This window comes from Gymnoscopelus microlampas (genome assembly GCF_963454915.1).
Source record: "Gymnoscopelus microlampas genome assembly, chromosome: 17".
NCBI lineage: Eukaryota > Metazoa > Chordata > Actinopteri > Myctophiformes > Myctophidae > Gymnoscopelus > Gymnoscopelus microlampas.
In genome coordinates this window covers 7,450,715-7,473,612 of record NC_139954.1, presented here as the reverse complement: position 1 = coordinate 7,473,612, position 22,898 = coordinate 7,450,715, and the positions used below count along the sequence as shown (strand labels likewise).

The window sequence follows — 22,898 nt, the reverse complement described above, 5'->3', positions numbered from 1 at the left end:
GTATGTAGCCAGTGTGACGTCATATGACATCACGGTCGTGACATCACGATGAGACACGCCAGTGTGACGTAATCTCACGACAGCATGACATCACATCCTACCTATAAATAGGTAGGATGCACCAGTTCGACGGCTTCCATCCTCAACACAACCCACGCCGACGACCCTTTACACAAATAAACTGCTAACTTCATCTCCTGCGATTTCAACTATCTTTTCACATTGTACACCACTGCACACTCCCCACAGGTCTGCCATACCAGGTCTGAGTAATCACAAAGTGGGTTTTGGTCATTGGAGAGGTGATGCACGTCACCTCTTTCTGAAGTGGGTACTTTCAAAGCCTGCCGTGGATTTAGGAGAGCACAAAACTCTCTCTCACACTGTGAGGTGCCTGTAAGGTGGCACTGCAAAGTGAACGACGCGTCACGCTAGACGTTCGGGCCGCGTAGCGGCCCGAACTTCTAGTACTATACAAGTTGAAGGGTAAATTCTGCAGGTTCAAATCATGCATATTTGACATTATTTCATACAATTTTCCAAAGCATTGTTTTTATTAACTTTTTTATATTCTGGATTTTGGACTACCAATTTCAAACTGCAAAACACACAATACCTGTGTGATGTATGGCTGAAGCACTGCATTTCCTTGTGATTATGGTATGAATTGGACTTGTTACAACCATGTTACAGAAAATGTAATGCAGTAATGCAGGTGTAAAACCTGTAGCGTTTGTGTTGTTGTGTGTTATAGGTATAACTGTTTCGAAATGCATAGCTTTCTATGCATTTTTTCAGGGGCCTGGCTCCCCCCAAAAATGTTTGCCCGCGGGGCAAAGCCGTGTGGCCGGAATAAGTATCCTTTATTTCAATTTTTGAAAGGTGGCAACCCTGTACAAATGGAACTAAATGTACCCGTAAGGCTCTACTTCTACAATTTCTGCGTTACAGATCAATTTGGACCCCTGGTGGTCGGCGAGATCCAGTGCCTTAGTGTATATACTTAATGCATGTGAAATCATTGATACAAAGAATGGACACAAATAATAAACACACAGAAAAGTAGTATAGTGCTGATAATCATGCTTTATTAAATCAATAATGGATAAAGCTCGAGGAGGCTGCGGAAAATCGCTACAAATCTAAATTCGATCAAACCAGTGCAGGGCAGACTGCTTGTAACACTCCTGTCTCCTTCATGTTTTGGTTTAAACACAGCTAGTTGTTGCGGCTGTGGTCCTAACACTTAAGCAGCGCCCTGATGGTTGACCGGTGAACTTCTAATGCTAACACACAAACACACTGCAACACCTCCAAGAGATGGCCCCGCCTCTGCAAGCAAGCGCATGATGGACTCTCATTTTTATTTGGCCAGGTGAGAGTCCACGACAAGCGGTCACTTGCCAGAAGCGAAGCACAAAAAGAACACTTGTGCTCAGGGAGTGCAAAGGCCGCTCGCACTGTGAGCATGTCATCAAAATGGTGGTATGACATAGTCAAGTCAGAACACAAGACCAGTTCATGCTGCTTACATGAGGGTATTATGCAAACAGCACTCAGGGTCTTATGGTCGTGTTATAATTCATAGGAGTACCGTAAACAGCACTGCATCGTTTTATATACAGTGCTTAATATTGTCTCGCTGATTTAGTAAAACTTCAGCAGGGAGCCTCTCTACCTGCTGAGGCAATCTTAGACTTCAACATACCGTTGAGGCACAGTGTTTTAGTAACAGGGTATTCGTTTCACGAGAAACTTTCTCCTTTTGTTTCATTTTGTTTCAGTTAATATTGTCATAAATAACAATTCATACATTTCCCATAACCGTTAAATTCGGCTATATACATTATGTACATGTCACAGAAAAATGGATCAAAAATCCTAAGTCATATTTATCCAATATGGCACATTTTATAACAACTTTCGACTTTAGTCTAGTTTGGCATAAATTAATGTCAAGTTTGGTATAAAAATAGTTCATATTTACAAAAATCCATGTCTTTGTCAAGTAAGATTAGCTTGCTTAAATTAATAAATAAAAAGTTGTGGAAGTAGGGAAAAGGGGATGGGTCGAGATTGGAAGATACGATTTTTTTTTTTACATTGATCGAATACTAATGGAAACAGTGGCTGAGTCGGATCCCAGCTCGTTGGACAGTCTAAGGGTGTAGGCTCCAGCGTCCTCCTGCTTCACGCCAGTGATAATGAGGGTGGTCAGGTCCTCTTGGGTCTCGATGTGGAAGCGTCCGCCAGGCGTCACCTCTATGCTTTTGCCAGACCGGGCCCACTCAATGTTTCTGGCGTCTCCGGAGAAGGCGCAGGTGACCGTCAGGACTTTGCCCGTCTCGATGCTGATGTCTTCAGGCAGGGCTTCGATCCTGGGTGCACAGCCTGGAAACACAACACAAGAATACGTTAGAAAATATGAAGCTGGACCAATGGTGCACACACAAGCGCACTGTGTGTGGCCATGGAAATCTAAACCAATCAACCTAAACCCAATATGAAAGGACATAATAAACCATCGCAACGGTGTTCATACAATAGATAACAGGTAAAGTAACAAATAAGAGTTGATGTTTTGACTCCTGTATGACTCCTGTCTCTTTCATCGTGTTGAGTTAATCTTAAGCGCTTACTGATTGATCTGAAGGTGGAGCCCTCCATCAGTGCGGACATCTCATGGCTGCTGGAGCTCATGGCGTACGTCTCGGAGGTCATGGAGGACATGCTGGACATGGACATTGTCTCACACTTCATCTCAGCCGCCATGCTGCTGAAGGAGCTGGACTCCATCATGGATGATGACATCATGGCTTGCTGGGCGGAGGAGGACATCATAGCTTGCTGGGCGGAGGAGGAGGAGGACGAAAAGGCGGAGGAGCTCTCCTCCATGTGCATTTCTTTCTTCATCATCATGGATGATGATGATGACTCCTTCTGGCTCATCATCATCGATCCTGATCCTGGAGTAGGAGAAGAGGAGGAAGAGAGGATTAAGAGGAGCTCAACAACAGAGTTGGGCAGTTATATTTAATTCTTGTTCTCTGTTTAAATACTTTGTGACAAAGCAGTTTTCTGTTTTACATCATTAGATGTCACTAGACATGTCTCTTACCTTTAAGTGCCACTTTCTGTTCTTGGTACGCTGTGACCTTCATGCGAATGGACTGGAACGTCTGGCCAGTGAAGGCGAAGACGGATTTGGAGACTCCTCCCTCTGCCGTCATCTCACAGGTGTATTCTCCCTGGTCGCTGTCCGCCAGTTCGTGGATCACCAGGCTGCAGGAGCCCTCAGAGTAATGCATCTCAAATCGGCTGCTCTGGGACAGCCTTCGCCCGTTGACGTACCATGTCACCTCCCTCACGCTGCTCTCACACACACATGACATTCTCACGGTGTCCTCGGAAGCCTCGGCGGTCACCTGGCTCAGCACCTTGGGAGGTTTGGCAATTGGGGATTTGACCCTCTTGGGCGACATGATGGGGGGAGGCGACTTCATCCTCGGGGGTGACTTAAGTCCCTCGGGCTCAGGGGATTTCAGACCCCTGGGGGACTTAATTCCGGCTGGTTCTGGTGACTTGAGACCCATTGGCTTCTTGGCGCCGAAGGGTTCTGGGGACTTGAGTCCTCGTGGTGATTTAAGTCCTGCAGGCTCTGGTGATTTGAGCCCCCTGGGGGATTTGATTCCCTCAGGTTCAGGGGACTTGACTCTGGGAGGAGACGCAATGGGTTCAGGAGACTTGAGACCCTTGGGTGTCTTGAGTCCCTCAGGCTCAGGGGATTTCACGCTAGGAGTTGGGGATTTGAGGCTTGGAGTTGGTGATTTGATACTGGGTGCAGGAGAGGTCACAGATGGCTCAGGAGACTTCACCCCTGGAGATTTGACTCCCTCTGGTTCAGGTGATTTCACGCTGGGTGTAGGTGACTTCACGCTTGGAGTGGGAGATGTCACACTTGGCGTAGGTGACTTCACACTCGGAACGGGAGATGCTACACTACTCGGTGCAGGGGACTTAATGCTAGGTTCAGGTGATTTGACACTGGGCACTGGAGAAGTTACAGAGGGAGCAGGTGATGTGACTGAAGGCTCAGGTGACTTCACCGTAGCCTTGGCTGCCTCTTTGGGAGCAGGTCTGTGAATGGTCAGGGTGAAGTGAGCTTCCTGCCTGCCCTCTGAGTTCTCCACCACCACTTTGTAGTCACCCTCATCAGAGAACGTCACAGAGGAGATCTCCAGGGTGGACTTGTACTGGGTGGTGGTGACCTGGATGCGGTGAGAGGTTACAATAGATCTGCCTGTCACTTGGATCCAAGCGACAGTTGGTGCTGGCTCCCCGTCAATGTCGCAGGAGAAACGAGCCGTCTCTCCCTCCGACAGGACCAGAGACTGGGGCTTGGTGAGGATCTTGGCTGCGAGAGTAGACTTCACGGCAGCGGTAGTAGACTTCACGGCAGCGGTAGTAGACTTCACGGCAGCGGTAGTAGTAGTAGACTTCACCTTAGTCTCAGACAAGCTTTGTTTCTCAGTCAGGGATAACTTTTCAGAGGAGGCAGAATAGGAGGAAGCGGAGGACAGGTATTCAGCGGAGGCATACTTAACAGATGAGCCATACCTCTCGACGGAGCCAAACCTCTCATCAGAGGAGTATCTCTCACGCGTCTCATATGTTTCTGTCATCTTCGTCTTGGTCTCCTCCACTGCAAACTCAGTCTTGGAGGAGTAGCCAGCCTTGAATTGAGAGTGGTGGTAGTGGTCAACCTTGGTCATTTCAGGGACATATGCCTTTGCAGAGTCCTCATCCTTGCGGCGGGATGAGTAGGTGGTGAACTCTCCTCTGGTCACATCCAGGGTGCCGTAGTCTGAGGCCTCTCCCTTGGCGTTGGTGCACATGCAGCGGTAGGTGCCGCTGTCCTCTGCTTGACAATCCAGGATAGCGATGGTCAAGACCCCAGTCATATTGGTGAAGACGTATTTGCTGCTCTCAGAGATCTGAACGCCGTTGTGGTACCAGGTGATCTCGCCCTCGGGCATGGCCTGGACGTTCAGGGTAAATCTGGTGTCCTGGCCAGTCGGTACACGGTGGGAGCGCATTCTGACAGTGATGCGGGGAGCGTGGTCCAGGCTGAAGGGTGTCTGGCTAACCACCTGGTATGTCCTCTCTGCCTTCAGAGCAGACTTCCTGGCCTCATAACGGGACATGATGTCAAAGCGGGCAGTCCTCTCAAACCTCGAGGAAGAGCGAGAGGATCTCTCCACAGACCTGATGGGGCTGGGGGAGCGGGCACGGGTTCTCTCAGGGGTGGGGGACCTCCTCTCCACTGCTGTTCCCTCCACCTCCACAGTAGGCCGGGCACGTGGTGCTCTGATCAGCTCAGAGACTGGACGCATCAGCTCGATGTATGTTGGCGACAAGGACCTCCTTCTTCTCATAAACTGAGATAAAGTGCGTTTCTTCTTTGTCTCTGTGACCTCCTCGACCTCGTGCCTGACCACCTGCCTTCTCTCCACCTTCTCTGCAGCATAGCGGACAGGGCTGCCGACAGGAGAGGCAGAGAAGCCCAGCTCCAGTTCATCCTCCAGCATCATCTTCTCCTCCTCAGTTCTCCTCATGGACAGGTAGTCATCCACGGGCATCATCACCTCCTCATCACTCAGGTCTCCCAGAGATCTCCTCCTGGATCTGAACGAGACCATAGACTCGCTTCCAGGTGATGGGGAGCGGCGGGCAGGTCTGACTGTTTCCAGATCATCTAGGCTCACTTTGGGAATGCGCCATCTTGGCCTGTACTGGTCTGTGATTCTGGGGAGGGGCACGACATAGAACTGCTCCCACCTGGATAGGCGGATGCGTCTCTGTCTCTTCTGCACAATCTTCTCCATTCTCTCAGGAACATGATACTCATCTCTCAACTTCTTGTACCACTTCATGTCTGACAGAGGCACAAACTGTTTGATAGTTTTGTCTTCTTCCAGAGCTCTGGGATCGTGCACCACAGGTTCAGGAACCTCATAAGGCATAAAGATCCTCCTCTCTTCCTCCAACTTCTTGGTCTCTGACTTCTCCTCTGTGATATCGAACTCTCCCTCCACGTTCTTGGTGCTCACTGCAGGCTTGTAGATATCTGCAGCAAATTTGAGAGCATCCAGGGCTGTGGGGTTCAGTGGAACCGTCTCCTCGGTGGCAGCAATACGCATTGCCATCTTGTTGGTCTTCTCAATTTGTTTCAGGACATATCTCTGTCTCTCCTCCTCACTCTTGTACTCTCTCCTGTGGTAAGTAAGGCGGTCCACCTTCAGGGCGGCATGGCAGGTAATAGAGCCAGCAGCGTTGGTTGCAGTGACCTTGTACACACCAGAGTCCTCCAGTAAGGTCTCTCTGATGTGCAGCACGTGGTATTCAGCCTCTTCCTGGACCACTGCAATCTTTGAACTCATCTTCAGTCTCTGGCCATCCTTCTCCCATTTCAGAGTAGGTGCGGGGAGTCCCGACACCCGGAGGTCAAAGCGGACGCTGTCTCCTTCCACACAGTCAACGTTGGCCAACAGGCGCTTGAACATGGGTCTCATGGTGTCCTCTGACACGGGGTGAGGAGCCACAGTGAGGCGGGCCGTGCAGCTGTCCTCTCCAAACTTGTTGTTGGCCATGACGGTGTATTCAGCATCATCATCCATGTCCAGGTTGTGGATCATCAGTTGGTATAGACCCTTGTCACTGGTGAAGGTGTATTTGCTGTCATTTTCACCTGCTTTGATTCTCTGGCCATTCTTCAGCCATGCCACATGGGGCTCTGGGTGCACGGTGATAGTGACGCCAAAGCGCACATCGTCTCCAATGTAAGCACTGCGGTTATAGAGAGGCAGAGTGAACTCAGGTGGCCGCTGCAGCAGCTTAGATTTGTCAACCTTCCTCCTCAGTTTCTTGACAGAGCGGTTGAGGTAGAACTCCCTGATGCACCTCACTGTCTCAACGAAGATCTCTCCATAGGCACTGTCCTCTCCGTCATCACTGACCACCTTGCATCTGTACACACCATCATCAGACTCCTGGATGTCCTTCACATAGATGCTGGCAAAACCATTGCTGTAGGTAATCTCAAACTTGGTGCTTGCGTGTAGCTGACGGTTGCCAAAGAACCATGACACCTGTGTGCTCTTGTCATAGTTGTAGATGTTGCAGGTGAATCGGACATGTCCGCCCTCTTCGGCTGAGCCGTGCAGAACTGGGCCAGCACGCAGGCCACGGTACTCGGTTCCAATCTTCACTCTACCGATGGCCAGGCTTCTCTGGTTCTTGAAGGCACCACCGAAGGCTACGCGAGACGCTGAGACAATGGTCTCAGTCTTCTTAACCAAGGTCTGGTAGTACCTCCTGTGTCGTAGTGTCTTAATGGTCTTGTTGCTGACATTTTCAATCTTCATCTTCAGCCATGGGTGATCCAGAGCCTCTTGAGCCGTCATACGGAGCTTTCTGTCCTTAACCAGCAGTCTGTCAATGAAGTCCATGGCCAGCAAGCTGGTGTCCTTGAAGGCCTCGCTGTCGAAGAAGTACTCACAGTTAGAGATGTTCTCAATCATCTTAGTGGTGGACTCTGCGGCGAAGGGGTTGAGGCCGCTGAGTAGGACATAAGCCATGACACCAACAGACCACATGTCAGTGGCCGTGGTGATCAGGTCATGGCGGTGAACCTCGGGAGCACAGTACTCTGGATTATGGAACGTCAATCTGATGTTTTCTCCTGGCACCAGCAGCCTGGACTGGCCCATCTCAATGATCTTCACTTCAGTGCTTCTCCTGGTGGTATAAACAACGTTGTCAGGGCGGATTTCAAGGTGGCCGTAGTTATGGCTGTGCATGAACTGGAGTGCAGAGCAGACTTGTCTCAGGTAGCGGACAATCTCCTGCTCTGTGAGCTCGAAGTTGCCTATGCCTAGACGCTCAAAGATGTCTACGCCTGAGAGGAACTCGAAGATCAGGATGATTTCCTCCATGCTCTCAAAGTACTCGTGCAGGTAGATGACATTCTTGTGCCTAGCCAGGTTGAGGGCCTCAATCTCCCTGAGGACCAGCTCACGGTCCGTTCCTTTGACCTTAATGAACTTGGCCATGTAGGTCTTCTTAGTTGCGATTTCCATACAGCGGTGGACCACTCCAAACTGGCAGCGAGCCAGCTCCTCAGAGATGACGTATTTAGAGGACAGCTCCTTCACTTTGTAGAATAGAGCCTCCTCCTTGGTGATCTCCCTGGTCTCGTCCACTTCATCGTCATAGTTCCTCAGGATGGAGGTGTCTTCCTTGGTGGTGATGGCTTCCGTTGGTTTGCAAGGCTCGCTCACGCCATACTGGTTCTCGGCCATGACGCGGAACTGGTACTTGGTCTTTCCAAAGACGTTCATGACGGTGAAGCTGCAGACCTCGGAGTGACCCGTACGGATCCACCTGTCACCATTTAAGGGGCACTTCTCCACAATGTACTTGGTAATGGGGACTCCGCCGTCGAAGCCGGGGGCTTCCCAGGCCAGAGTGATGGAGTCGCGGCCAATTTCCGAAATCACGATTCCCTTGGGAGCATCGGGCACGTCGGCCACCGCAATCTCAATGGTCTGCTTGTCCTGTCCGAACCGGTTCTTGGCCTGGATGATGTAGTAGCCAGTGTCCTTTCTCTGGACTCCCTTCAGGAAGACCAGGGATGTGAAGGACCTGGTGTTGATGACCTGGTGGTAGGCAGAGTTGGAGATGATCTCCTGTCCCTTCTGCCAGGTGATGGCTGGCTCAGGCTTGCCGGTGATAGGGATCTTGACGGTGACGACCTGGCCGCGGACGGCGTTGACCGCTCCCATGCCCTGGAGCTCTAGGGGCAGATGGATCTTTGCAGGAACTGGAAGACAAAATTTGAGAAAGACCACAGTGAGCTAAGTGCCATGAAATCTGTGTGAATGTAAAATCTACTTTTCTCTTTATTACCATCTTGTCTCATATGTGTGTGTGTGTGTGTGTGTGTGTGTGTGTGTGTGTGTGTGTGTGTGTGTGTGTGTGTGTGTGTGTGTGTGTGTGTGTGTGTGTGTGTGTGTGTGTGTGTGTGTGTGTGTCACACCCCTTCTCATTATTTGTAAAAGAATCATATGTGGAAAAAGTTGAAAACACAAGTCCAGTTATATGATTAAATTAACAGTTTAAATGTAATGTGAAATAAATGTTATTCTTTCATACCTTCCACGTCCAGCTGAGCTGTAGTGGAGATAGATCCTGAAGGGTTGGTGGCTCTGATCTGGTAAGCCATCACGTCACTCTCGTTAGCAGTGGTGATGACAAGCTGGTAGTAGCCTCCCTTGAACTCCTGGGCCTTGATCTTTGTTCCGTCAGCCTCGATCTCCTTTCCGCCACGATACCACTTCACCAGAGGCTTGGGATATCCCACCACCTTGGAATGAGACGAACAATGTTAATACACACTTTTCCTGGATTGGACCTTTCAACATACAGTACTTAAAGGTAGGGTAAGTGATTTGCGTTGGTTAAAATAATTGTTAAATAGCTCTATATTCTGATAGTACTCATTGCTATAGAGTGTTTGTTCAGTATTAGGAGTCTCCTTGTCTCTCCACCTCTTTATTAAACAGAAAATACATTTTCGTTTCAGTTTCAGTTTAATTTCCAATTTTATCCAACCAGGACAGAGAACTCAATCAGGATACAGATTAAACAAGTGAAATTGGAAGTGATGACACTAAGAAATGAGTATGCAAAATTGGAACTGGAACACTATACAAATTAAGCTTAAAAATGGGTACTTTCTTCTGATTGGCTGAGATTTTGACACCTACCGAAAAATGTATTTTCTGTTTATTAAGAGCTGGAGAGACAGGGAGACTCCTGTTACTGAACAAACACTCTATAGCAATGATCACTATCAGAATATAGTATTTTAACCTTTTAAGAAAATACTTTTTGTTTTAACCAAAAAATATCACTTACCCTACCTTTAACAGCTCAAACTGCTATTTCTGAAAAGTGTGTCTGTGGGTTTTATAAGACAAGAGAAAATAGGAGCTTGCGACTAAATAATAACCACATTGGATTGGATGAATTGGAACACAGGTTTCCCCCGGCAGTGACGATATACTATTACGTGTATTGATATTTAGCTCAAATGAATAGGAAAGACAGTCAGAATGAGCCCTAGTAAAGACGACTCACCTTGCAAACGAAGGTGGCATTGGAGAGATATTTGACATTCATATTCCTGATCTCCTCCCTGAAGACGGGAGCGCGAGGAGCCTGGTCCGACTTGGGGGTGATGGGCGCAGAGCTTTCGCTCCAGTCGCTCTCGCCACCCATGTTCTCGCACTTGACGCGGAAGTCGTACTCGAAGCCCTCCAGCATGGCCGTGACCTCGTAGGTGGTCTCCACAAACTTCTCGGAGGTGACCGACATCCATTTGTTCTGCTTCTTCTCGCGTTTCTCCAGGTAGTAGCTTGTGATCCTGGCTCCTCCGTCGCTGGCCGGCGCCTTCCAGCAAACGACGCAGGAGTCCTTGGTCGAACTGGTGACGAACGGCTGCTGAGGAATGCCAGGCTTCTCTGAAAAAGCCGGAAATGAAACAGGAATGTCAGTCATGTCATCAATAGGTCTTGCCATAATTGCATCGCATTTGAGTGGAGCTTGTGAGCATTACCGTTCCGGCATCAAAATACAAATGATCATCTGTGCAAAGATTTGACATCATTTGACAACAGCCAACCATCTCTCCATTAGAATTAATGTGAACACTAACCGAATGGACTCTTAATGATGAGAACAGCAGGAATCTCCAGAGCTTCGCTGACTCCATACTGGTTCTGGGCGGACACTCTGAAGTAGTAGCCGGCCTGCTCGCTCAGGTTGGGGACACGGCAGGTGTTACCGGAGACAGACGAGGACACCAGGTGCCACAGCTCGCCCTCCTTGGCCTCACGCTTCTCCACGATGTAGTTGGTGATCATGGAGCCTCCGTCGTCCTTGGGAGGCTTCCAGCTGATGATGACGGAGCTCTTGAGCATTTTATCCACGACGATGGGACCCTCTGGGATGCATGGCTTGTCTAGAGGCGCACACACACACATAAAGGATTGTTAAAGCTTTGTGAAAGGTTTTTCAATCAAGGTAAAGAATTTTGATTTGGCTGAGTAGTATGATCAGCAATATTATTCAACTCTGTTTTACAACTACACCAAACAATGCAATATTCAAACATTTATGGCAGTGTGTATGTATATATTGTATATATACACACACACACACACACACACACACACACACACACACACACACACACACACACACACACACACACACACACACACACACACACACACACGCACGCACACACACACACAGATGCATGTGCCTTCAGATAGTCACCTTGGATTTCAACGCGCAGCGTGGTTTCGACGGTTCCATACACGTTGCTGAGCTGCACCTTGTAGCGGCCGGCGTTGGTGGCCCTCTGGGCGTTCCTCACCACCAGGTGAGTGTAGCTCTCCGTGTTCTCGATCACCACATCTGCCGACGCGTTGAGGGGCTTCTTGCCGTAGAACCACATGATCTGCGGGATGGGACGTCCGATGTAGACCACGTGGAGCCTCAGGCTGGTTCCCGCTCCGGCGTAGTACTTCTCCTTCAGTGGGAAGCCGGTGTGGAAAGCCGGGGCGGCCTGCAGGCGCAGCTTGCCGCTGGTCTCCACCTCTCCGGCCTCGTTGACGGCTCTGCAGGTGTAGTTGCCCTCGTCCTCCTGCTCGTCCGTCAGGACGGACAGGGAGTGGTTGCGTCCGTCGGAGCTCATCTTGTACTTGCGGCTCTGGATCAGCTCCTTGCCGTAGCGGTACCATTTGATCTCGGGCAGAGGTCTGCCGATGATGGCGCAGGTCAGAGTGCCGGACTCGCCCAGTTTGGTGGTGACGTCCTGGACATCCTCCTTCAGGGCTGGAGCCTCACCGACTGTTGGTTTGCATTGAAAGGATTTAGACTACAAACCTCTATTCTGTTTTTCGTTAATATTTCCTTTGTTTATTGTCCTAATATATAAGCTATGGTCCCATGCAGTACTTGAATCAAAAAATATAAGAGGTCAACTCACCGCTCAGCTTGGTCTTGATGCCCATGGCCGTCCTGCGAGGTCTGCTCATGCCCGTCTCGTTCTCTGCCAATATTCTGAACTCGTACTCAGTGGCCTCCATCAGTCCGCCCATGGTGAACTGGCGGTCCTTGGAGCGCTCTTTGTTGCACTTCTTCCAGGCGCTCTCTCCAGCCTGTCTGAACTCTACCCAGTAGCCCAGGATCTCCTTGCCTCCGTCGGTCTCCGGCCTCAGCCAGTGGATCGTGATGCAGTCCTTGGTGATGGATATGATGTCGATCTCTCCTGGCTGGCTGGGTTTGTCTGGAACACACATATTAGCACATACAGATATGAGATTCATGGTGGAAATAAAACTAATGGCTTAAAGAGTTTAAACTAATGGCTAAAGGGGTCACTCTTATTTCTCAATAATGAAATAATGATCCCTTGCTTAATACACTCAATTAGAATAACTTGCGTACATTTATTGTCATGTCTCATTCAAAGTCTTTCATTCAGATTTCCAAAAATAAAAAATAAAAAACACTCACCGAATGGATCTTTGCAGACCACAGGGTCGGAGGTTGGACCTGGCTCGCTCTGTCCTATGTCACTCTGAGCCACCACTCTGAAGATGTACTCTGCATCTGGGATGAGTCCGGTGACGTTGTACATGGTGGTGGTGATGTGGGTCTTGTTGTGACGCACCCACTTCTCCGTGGACACCTCCCTCCTCTCCACGTAGTAGCCAGTGACCCTGGAGCCTCCGTCGTCTCTGGGCCGGGCCCAGGACAGAGAGATGGTGGTCTTGGTCACGTCCATGATCTCTGGTGGGTAGCCCGGAGGTTCTGGTGGGCACAGTGGGGTCTTTGGCATCACAGCTTCGTCAGACTTCAGAGATCTGCTGACGCCAAACTGGTTCTCGGCGGTGATCTTGAAGTGGTATTCCACGTTCTCCTTCAGCCCCTTCACCACCAGCGAGCTCTCGGTGACCCTGCAGTCCACGGTGCACCAGGCGGCCTTGGGGACCTCTCGTCTCTCCACAATGTAGCCCAGGATGTCGGAGCCGCCGTCGTCAGATGGGGGCCTCCAGCTCACCCTGACGGAACGCGCCTGGATGTCGTCAAACTCCAGAGGACCCTCGGGAGCGTCCGGACTGCCGATCACCTTCACCTTGATGTAAACGGTCTTCTTGCCACATTTGTTCTCCATCAGTAGGTCATAGGTTCCTGTGTCTTCTTTGTATGCTTCCTTGATGACCAGCTCGGTTATGTCGTCGTGCGTGGCGATCATGGCTCTGTGAGAGATGTCACGGCCATCTTTGGTCCACTTGCAGGTGGGGAAGGGTTTTCCCTTGATGGGCACTGATAGACGGATGACTCCGCCCTGTCTGACCACATAGCAGTCCTCGTATTTGCTATCCAGCTCGTAGTCGGGATAGTAGAGCATTTCCTGTACTTTGACGACTCCGGGAACCTCCGTGGCCTCGCCGGCTCCTCCGGCATTGCAGGACCTGACGCGGAACTTGTACTCGGCCCCCTGGGGCATGTGGGTGAGGGTGTACTCGAGGATCTTGATGGGGGTGGTGTTGCACATGGTCCATTCCTCCTGGTCCACCCTCTGCATCTCAATGAGGTAACCGGTGATCGCGGCGCCCCCTTCCTCCTCGGGAGGCGACCAGGCCAGTGTCACGGATGTCCTGGTGGTGTCTGTCACTCTGGGCTCCACTGGAGTGCCTGGTGCCTCAATGGGATCCATGGCCACGACGATCTCAGAGGTCTGGCTGTGTTTGCCCTCTCCTCTGGAGTTGATGGCGGTGACCCTGTGCTCGTACTCCAGGCCTTCGATCAGACCCGATGACCTGAAGCGTGTCATGGTGACCGGGTTCTTGCTGATCTTCATCCAGCGGTCAGAGCCCGCCTCCTTGCGCTCAATGATGTAGCCGGCAATGGTGGAGCCGCCGTTGTCCTCCGGGGCGTTCCACGTCAGCGTCATGCCCTCGTGGTTGACGTCGACAACCTCCGGTGTGCTGGGAGGTCCGGGGATGGTCTTGGCGCTCTTGCACTCCACCACCTCAGACTGCAGGAATCTGCCCACGCCGAAGCGGTTCATGGCGGCCACGCGGAACACGTACTCGGTTCCCTCGTTCAGCCTGGTGAACTTGAAGCAGGGCCTGGTCACCGACTCAGACACCGTTCTCCAGCCGGGGCGGTGGGCTTCGCGCTCCTCCACCACGTAGCCGCTGATGTTGGCGCCACCGTCCTTCTCCGGCGGATCCCAGCTCACCGTCACTGAGACGCCATCGTTCTCGTCTATTCTCACTGGACCCAGCGGGAGGCCGGGTTTGTCCAGGATGATGACTTTGATGACCTCCCTGGCCGTGCCAAGGGCGTTCTTCACCTCCAGGGTGTAGCTACCGGTGTCGTTGATGGTGGTTTCCCTGACCACCAGACGGGTGTATGTGCCGTTGCTGTCGATCTTGATGCGGTCCAGGCTGTCCTTCAACTTCTGGCCTCCGAAGGACCAGGTGCAGACGGGCGCCGGCTTGGCCTGGATGGGGATGTTGAGGTCGATGGCTTTGCCATGGTGCACCATCAGCATCTTCTGAGGCAGGGCGGCCATGTCGATCTTTGGCAGAACTGTGATGTCCTGGATGGTGACAGGCACGGGCTGGTCCATGGGCTGACCGGCTCCTCTGCTGTTGGTGGCTCGGATCCTGAACAGCAGCTGCTCGTTCTCCGTCAGCCCCTGGACGGTGTACTTGGACATGGAGGCCTTGACCGTGGCCACGGTGGCCCAGCGGTCCGTGCCCACCTTGCAGGCCTCGATGATGTAGCCGTTCAGCCTGCTGCCGCCGTCGTGATGCGGCCTCACCCAGTACAGGCTCACCGTGGACTTGGTAACGTCCGTGATCTGCAGGTCGACTGGAACGGACGGCACCTCGCAGGTCAGAACGGCCTCGGCGGTCTCGCAGCCCTCCCCGATGCCGTAGATGTTTTCTGGCAGGACTCTGAAGAAGTAGTGGACCCCCTCTTCCAGGCCGGTGATCCTGATTGTATTAAATTATTGTCATTAGTTTTCATTAAATTGCTACATTTAAAATGCATTTTATGTCAGTAAGTTACATTACACATTCTGCATGATTGTGCTTTCCAAATTAAACAGAAGGGATTTACAACTCATAAAACAAAGTGTTTTTGGCACTGAACAAATCTTTTTGGATTTTAAGCTTTTAAACAAGAGTTGCACAGTGCATATGACAAATACCTTAAATATACAAAGAAATTATGTAGCAAGAAAACAAGATAGCTGCGATCAGGTGATGTATGTAATAATTGCTATGGGGCCTACCTGTACAAGGTCTTCTTGCACTCTGTGGTGACTGTCTTGTGGCCCTTCATGCTAGCTTCGCGTTTCTCTATGATGTAGTTGCTGACATGGGCTCCTCCATCGATGGTTGGGACGTCCCAGGTGATGACCACACTCTCCTTGGTATAGTCCTTCACCTTCACTGAACTAGGAGGTCCAGGGGTGTCTGAGGGCAGAGCAGGGGCAACAAGGATTACAAAAGATTCGTTTTGAAGTTTAAAAATAATAATGTCTTCTAGTTTATCAAATGAAACGATTCTAATAGTCTAGAATTAAAATGTATGATAACTCATATTTTGCTGCTGTTTAATGACATTATTATTATTATCATCATCATCATCATCTTACCGTAGACTTTCACCAGGATGGTGGTGATCTTCTTGCCAGAGGGGTTCTCGGCCTCCAGGACGTATTTTCCGGAGTCGTTACGGTCCACCTTCTCTACGATCAGACAGGTGTACGTGTCGGTGGTCTCGATGAAGCCGCGCGTCTGCAGCTCTACGCCCTCCTTCCTCCAGCCCACCACGGGCGTGGGCCGTCCCGTCACCGTCACAAACAGCCTGAGGGTTCCTCCGGCTCGGAGGCACACCGTCTTCTTCAGGTCCTCTGCGAGCTCCAGGTCTGGCATGTCTGGTTCAGGACAGAGAGATAGAAGAGATGAACATTCTGTTCTTGCTGTTCTACATATACAGCCAAACAGTTGAAGAAATTGCACATTGAGGCTTTAACCTTTGCTTTTATGAAATATTTAATATAAGAAAATCATAGGAGGACTCAAAATCGTACTTAAGTGTAGTACTTGCTAAAATGTACTTTGTTACTTTAAACCACTGATTACAACCACTATATTTTACCAATCAACACCAATCTGTCTTTTTCATGTTTTCCAACTTACCGATTTTCTCCAAAGGCTCTGTGATGGCACTGGGGTCACTGAATTCTCCGGTGCCGTTGGCGTTCACGCCGGCCACGCGGAACATGTACTGCTTGTTGGACGTCAGGCCGCCCGCCACGTACGTGTTGGCGGTGATGGCCTGGTTGGTGGCGCGGTACCACTGCGTGGTGCCTTCCTCCAGGATCTGCACCACGTAGCCGGTGACGTCACAGCCTCCGTCGTACATGGGTCTGGTCCACCTCATGCTGATGCTGTGCTTGGTGGTGTCCGTGATGCGGGGCGTCGAGGGGGGAGCAGGGGTATCTGGGGGAGGAAAAATGGACACATACAACGGCTTTAATCTGTGCTCAGCGGCTGGTATTAGGGTATGAATGTTCTACCCTTGACGTGAATAGAAATGATCAAATGAAAGAGGTAAGATTGTTGTTCTTCTTACAGGTGGGGTCTTTGCAGAGGATGTAAGGCGAGATGTCGCTGGCCTGGCTGCAGCCGGCAGCGTTCTCCGCCGTCACTCTGAACTGGTAGTCGCTGCCCTCCAGCAGACCGGTGATCTTCAGACGAGTGTCATAGATGGTGTAGGTCTTATTAACCCTGGTCCACCTGGTGCTGCTCTTCTCTCGTTTGTCCACCAGGTAGGTTCTGATCTCGCTTCCTCCGTCGCTCTCAGGTTTGAGCCATTCGATGATGACGTGCTCCTTAGCTACGGTTGTGGCTTCAGGAGCTCCTGGGGGCGTTGGAATGGCTGAAAACACACAAACACAACACGTCACAATCATGTACTGTACACTTACATGTACATCCCATTCAACCTCAAATGTTAATATGATAGCATAAAGGGCCGTGTTTTCTGCTTGAAGCACCCATGGCACTCCAATGGCCCAACGCGACGGCCTAAGTTCTGCTATGTGTAGGAAGTGGTGGTGATATTTATTTGTTATTTATCTGACGTCCGTACGGCAGAGGATAACAGAAAAGAATGAGTGAATCAATCAGTCAGTCTAGAGTCTACCATTTCAATGCTCAGGTTGTCAACTTACTGTATGCATTCCTTGCGATGATGGGCTCGGACTCCAGACCGACTCCCACTCCGAACTTGTTGACTCCCCGCACTCTGAAGACGTACTCGTTGCTCTTGATCAGCTTGGAGCTGACGCACGACAGCGTCTTGCACTCGTTCTCCATGATCACCCAGTTGAGGCGGCTGGTCTCGCGGCGCTCCACCACGTAGTGCGTGACGCTGTCGCCGCCGTCCTCCAGGGGGATCTTCCAGGTGACGGTGCACTTCTCCTCAGTCACCCTGCTGATGGCGATCTTGTCTGCCGGAGCCCCGGGAGTGTCTGGAGGTAGAGGACACAAACATGGTCAGACCACAGACAAAGACAGACAGACAGAGAGACACTCCCAACTCACATCAAAGCTTGCCTCCACCCTCTCTTCCTTTAAAGCCACCTCTTCATACTTGCCTTCCCCACTTAATTCAATTTCCCCTTTTTTAACTTTCTAATTGTAACCATTTTAGATGTTTTTTGCTCAGTTTTTACACTTTGTTTCTTACTAGTTCTGTAGTTTTGTGAAGCGACTTTGAGTATCTTGAAAAGCACTAAATTGAATGCTCAACAAGATTATGTAGTTTGTCAACCAGACCAACAAAGGGGATTGCTATTATTTACCAACGTATAAAACCATTTCTGTCTTTCATGAGGAGGTTGCGTTGTTTTTCTTACCCAGGACTTTAACGTTGACGGCAGCCGTCTTGATGCCGCCGGCGTTCTTCACAGTGAGGATGTATCTTCCTGTGTCGTATCTGTCACAGCTCTTGATGACGACCATGGCTCTGGTGGCGGTGTAGGTCATGGAGTATTTCTCTCCCAGGTCCAGAACCTTGTCTGCTTTAGACCACCACACCTTGGGTTCTGGTTTACCTCCGACGGCGGCGTCCAGAATCACGTCTGAGCCCGCTGTGACGGTCACTGTCTCTCCTATCAGACCTGATAGCTCTGCTTTGGGAGGACCTGGGGGACGAACAACAGGGTTAGGGTGTTTTGAAATGCTAAACAGTTCCATGATATATGATCACTTATATGAATATTTATAATGCTGAATTACGAGCACACAGACTAAGAATGGGCTTAATGGTGAAACTGAGAAATGCTGGGCTCACACTATAGGATACTCAGGGTGATTTGGGGGTCGGGAACGCCCCTCCTTACCTACCCCAGCCCCAAGATTTTAAAACTCCAGTAGTCTGTGCCCATGCAGCTTAAGTGTCCTGTCCTCCCAAAAGTATTACTAGTCCAGTTTACAGTATCCAACAGAAAAAATTACCGTCATCCTTCACAGGACAACAGATGATTGCAAAACATTAACGTACTGTATTCGTCCTTGCAGGTGACGGGTCCGGTGGTCGCGGAAGGAGCGCTGTGCACCCCCGCGGCGTTCTTGGCGATGACGCGGTATTCGAACGTCTCGTCCTCTCCCAGGTTGCCCACGGTGAAGTATGTCTCAGTGATGGTGGTGTAGTTACACTTCAGCCAGCGGTTGTCGTCCCATTCGTCGGTGCTGTACACCTTCCTCTCCACGACGTAGCCCACGATCTTACTGCCGCCGTCGTTTTGCGGTACGGACCAGGCCAGAGACACGGACGAACGTGTGATATCTGTCACCTCTGGTTTACCAGGAGGATCTGAACACACGGCAGAGGGAAGTGTGATTAGAGACACTCATTTAGAATAGAAAGACTTTAAAATGTATAACATTTAAGGTGCTGTTACTGATACTTTTTGGTGAAAACAAAAATAGGTTTTATTTGTGTGTGAAAATGTTAAATCTCTATGTTGTGATAGTAATCACTGCTATAGACTCTCCTGATTGGATGCAATGGTTGAAAACGCACTAGAGCAATGATTACTATGAAAACATAGACCTATTTAACACTTATTCTAACCAAAACAATATCACTTTCTGCACCTTTATAGTTTGTCCAAATATCAGTAGACAGTTTTTTCCCTTACCGACAGGGTTGAGAGCCAGCACGGGCCTGGAGGCCTCGCTGGCCTTGCTGAGGCCGGCGATGTTCATGGCGTAGACCCTGAACTGGTAGTCCAGTCCCTCGATCACGCTGGACACCTTGTAGTGACACTCCAGGCAGGGCAGCTTGTTCTCTCTCACCCACAGGATGGTGTTCCTCTCCTTCTTCTCAATCCAGTAGCCGGTCACCTGGCTGCCGCCATCAGAGTAGGGCACTTCCCATTTGATGCTGATGGCACTGCCTGAAACCGACACCAAATCTGGACGAGAGGGTGGGCTCGGGGCAACTGGAGGACGGGAGAAAGGGCATAGAGATTATTCCGTAGCTCAGAGACCATACAGTACGTTTTATCGATAGGTTCAAGTGTTAAAAAAGTACTGTGAATTTAATTACATATCGCCATAATATTAAACCAATGAAAATTGACAAATAGTCACAAGAGCTTGTGACTTAATTATAACTACAATGGCTCTTTTTTCCCATATCCTGAAAGGCAACCGTTTCCAAGGTTTCCACCCGACAATGACCACCCGATAGTGACGATACACATAATGACTTCCCACTGTGTTTCAGGTGTCAACAATACTTACTGAATGGATGCTCGATGACCACAGCAGCAGACTCGATGGACTTGCTGACTCCGAACTTGTTCTCGGCACACACTCTGAAGGTGTACTCCGAGTACTTGTTGAGGTGAGTCACCTTAATGGTGGTTCTCTTCACGCTCGAGTTGACCACCTGCCAGGACGCCGACCCGGACTCGCGTTTCTCCACGATGTAGTTGGCGATCTCGCTGCCTCCGTCATCGGCAGGCTCTGTCCAGGCCAGGTTGCAGGATTCTGAGGACACTTCGGAGATTTCCAAAGGACCCGTGGGAGCGCTGGGCCTGCCCACGATCACCACCGTCACCGTGAAGGTCTTCACTCCGGCGGCGCTCTCCAGGACCAGGTAGTACTTGCCGCTGTCGGTTCGCTTGCTGTCTTTCACCACCAGTGTGGTTCTCTCCGCGCTGCTCTGGATGGACACTCTGTCCGTTTCCTTCAGCTTCATCTCCTCCAGCTTCCACGTCGCCTTGGGAGACGGTCTGCCGCTGATGGGGATGTCAATGGTGAAGTTGTTGGTGAGCTTGCAGGTGATGAGCTGATTGGTGATGCCGCTGAGGTCGGCCGTGGGCTCGATGCGAGGCTCCTTGATCATAATGGCGCTGCGGGTGGCCATGGCCTCGCTGATTCCAGCGTCGTTCTTGGCCTTGACACTGAAGAAGTACTCCGTGTTCTCGGTCAGACCCTCCACCACCATCTTCAGGGACTTGGTCTCTCCGGCCACGTTCCATTTGTCGGTGCCCTTGATCTTGCATTCCACGACGTATCCTTTGATGCGGCTGCCTCCGTCGTGTTCGGGTTTCTGCCACACCAGGGAGGCCGTGGAGCTGCTGGTGTCCACGATGTCCAGCCTCTTGGGTGGAGCGGGCTCCTCGGTGGCCATGATGGGCTCGGTCATCTCGTGAGCCTCTCCCTGGCCGTACTGGTTGAGGGCACACACCCTGAACAGGTACTGTATGCCGATCTCCAGTCCAGTCACCCGGATCATCTGGCGTGAACACTTAAGGTTGACTTCCTGCCAGGCCAGGCGGCTGGCCTCGCGTTTCTCCACGGTGTAGTGGTGGATACGGGCTCCGCCGTCATTGGCGGGGGCGTCCCACATCATGGTCAGGGCTCCGCGCGTCACGTCCTTGAACTTGATGGCTCCCGGAGGTCCGGGTGTGTCCAGGACTTTGAGGGTGAAGGTGATGGACTTGCGTCCGCTGTTGTTCTCCAGGGACAGCATGTACTTGCCGGCCTCGTACCTAGGGTTGTCACAATCATTTTAGTTGACGATTAATCGTTGTACAAATAATTGCGCGTAGCAATTTGACTGTGTTTTTTTGGCATTAAACATTGTAATATATAAATTAAAATGACATTTCTGTTAGCCTTTTAAGCTTTGTTAAACAAAAACTGCACAGGGCAGATATGACAAATAACTTAAATATACAATGACTGGGACCAGTAATCAATCATAAATGCGCAATGGCCAAAACACAGCATAAACTTGTGACAGGGCCTATACTCGTACCTGGTGACGCCCTCGATGGTCAGCGTGGAGAAGGACTCTGTGGTGTTGACATCGGCCATGACAGGCAGCTCGCCGTCTACCTTTGTCCATGTGGCCAGAGGAGCGGGTTTGCCACGGAAGGGAATGTGGAGGGAGACGGTGCCTCCGTTCTTCACAATGTGGGTCTGCTTGAAGTCGGCATCGAGTTCTATCTCCGGGGACGTCAGCCTGTCCAGGGCCTGGACGGCGTTGGGGACCACCCCCGCGTCGCCCTGCCCGGACCCGTTCACGGCCGTCACTCGGAACTTATAGAACTCTCCGGCCACCAGGCCCTTGGTGGTGTACCTGGTGTCAATGCAGAGGATCTCGTTGACCCTGTGCCATTCCTCCAGACTGGCCTTGCACATGTCGACGTAGTACCCGATTACCTCCAGGCCTCCATCAAATATTGGCTTGGTCCATTCGATGGTTATCGAAGACTTGGTTGAATCCACCGCCTAGACAAGAAACGACGATAGTTCAATGTCTTGATTTTCTCACAAAGTTACTTTAACCCCCCCCCCCCGCACCACCCAAACAGAAGAGGCTTTACAACTCATAAAAACAAACAGTTATTACAGTAACCCTACAACCAGTACCTTGACCAGCGTGGGTGCGCTGGCAGTGCTGGTGGGCTCTCTGGTCTTGAAGAGTCTGGATGTGCTGCTGGCCGGGCCGACACCGGCGCCGTTCTCCGCCATGACGCGGAACTCGTACTCGTAGCCCTCGGTGAGCATGGTGACCCGTTGGCGGAGCTCCGTGATGGGCCTCTTGGAGGAGACCTTCCCCCAGCGCAGGCTCTTCTTCTCACGTCTCTCCAGGATGTACTGCTTGATCTCGTTGCCGCCGTCCGACCGGGGGCGGGTCCAGCACACGGTGATGCTGTTTCCTGTGATGTGAGTGGCGTCTGGAGTGCCAGGCGCTTCGGGAACGGCTGGAGGAGGGAGGGGAAGATGTTTGGTTATCGTTGCTGTCGGGCAGAAACCTCATATCTCCATAATTTAACTTTTTGTGTGTTTTCGTTATTTAATACCCTACTTGATCATACTACAGCGTCACACAAACGTATCAAAAGTATCAGATCTACAAGCTCGAAACGCTGCGGTTAATGATCAATAATTATAGTCCAATTACAAGATATATACAGTACTGCACATTAACTCATTCACTGCCAGAATTATTTCTGGCCTGTTTGAACACCGCCAAGATTTTTCATTGAAAAAAAAAAGTACTCAGGAGCCGAGATACAGAATTTTTAAGTTTTAAGTTAACAAGGAAGTGGATGGGAGTCTATATCTTCGAAAAATCATATCTCCTTGGTCTTTGGGTCAAAAAAAAAAAAAAAAATCTAAAAAAAAAAAAAAAAAATATATATA

General features: G+C 50.5%; 1 protein-coding gene across 7 annotated transcripts in view; it reads right to left on the bottom strand.

Moving 5' to 3' along the window:
- Positions 1-1,068: 1,068 nt before the first annotated feature.
- The window catches only part of LOC311065027 (titin-like), a 223,490-nt gene continuing 201,660 nt past the window's right edge, over positions 1,069-22,898 (bottom strand). For all 7 annotated transcript variants that reach the window (XM_084085185.1, XM_084085189.1, XM_084085191.1 and 4 more), the window contains 20 exons: positions 22,122-22,456; positions 21,505-21,980; positions 19,980-21,235; positions 19,373-19,675; positions 18,733-19,044; positions 18,086-18,373; positions 17,399-17,698; positions 16,798-17,103; positions 16,362-16,664; positions 15,815-16,096; positions 15,449-15,632; positions 12,649-15,146; positions 12,119-12,418; positions 11,404-11,979; positions 10,778-11,083; positions 10,201-10,583; positions 9,214-9,424; positions 3,119-8,881; positions 2,640-2,966; positions 1,069-2,391 (listed from right to left, as the gene is read on the bottom strand). In XM_084085185.1, coding sequence (XP_083941311.1) covers positions 2,099-2,391; positions 2,640-2,966; positions 3,119-8,881; positions 9,214-9,424; positions 10,201-10,583; positions 10,778-11,083; positions 11,404-11,979; positions 12,119-12,418; positions 12,649-15,146; positions 15,449-15,632; positions 15,815-16,096; positions 16,362-16,664; positions 16,798-17,103; positions 17,399-17,698; positions 18,086-18,373; positions 18,733-19,044; positions 19,373-19,675; positions 19,980-21,235; positions 21,505-21,980; positions 22,122-22,456 — 15,002 coding nt within the window. In that variant the 3' untranslated portion in view covers positions 1,069-2,098. The remainder of the gene's footprint in view (positions 2,392-2,639; positions 2,967-3,118; positions 8,882-9,213; positions 9,425-10,200; positions 10,584-10,777; positions 11,084-11,403; positions 11,980-12,118; positions 12,419-12,648; positions 15,147-15,448; positions 15,633-15,814; positions 16,097-16,361; positions 16,665-16,797; positions 17,104-17,398; positions 17,699-18,085; positions 18,374-18,732; positions 19,045-19,372; positions 19,676-19,979; positions 21,236-21,504; positions 21,981-22,121; positions 22,457-22,898) is intronic.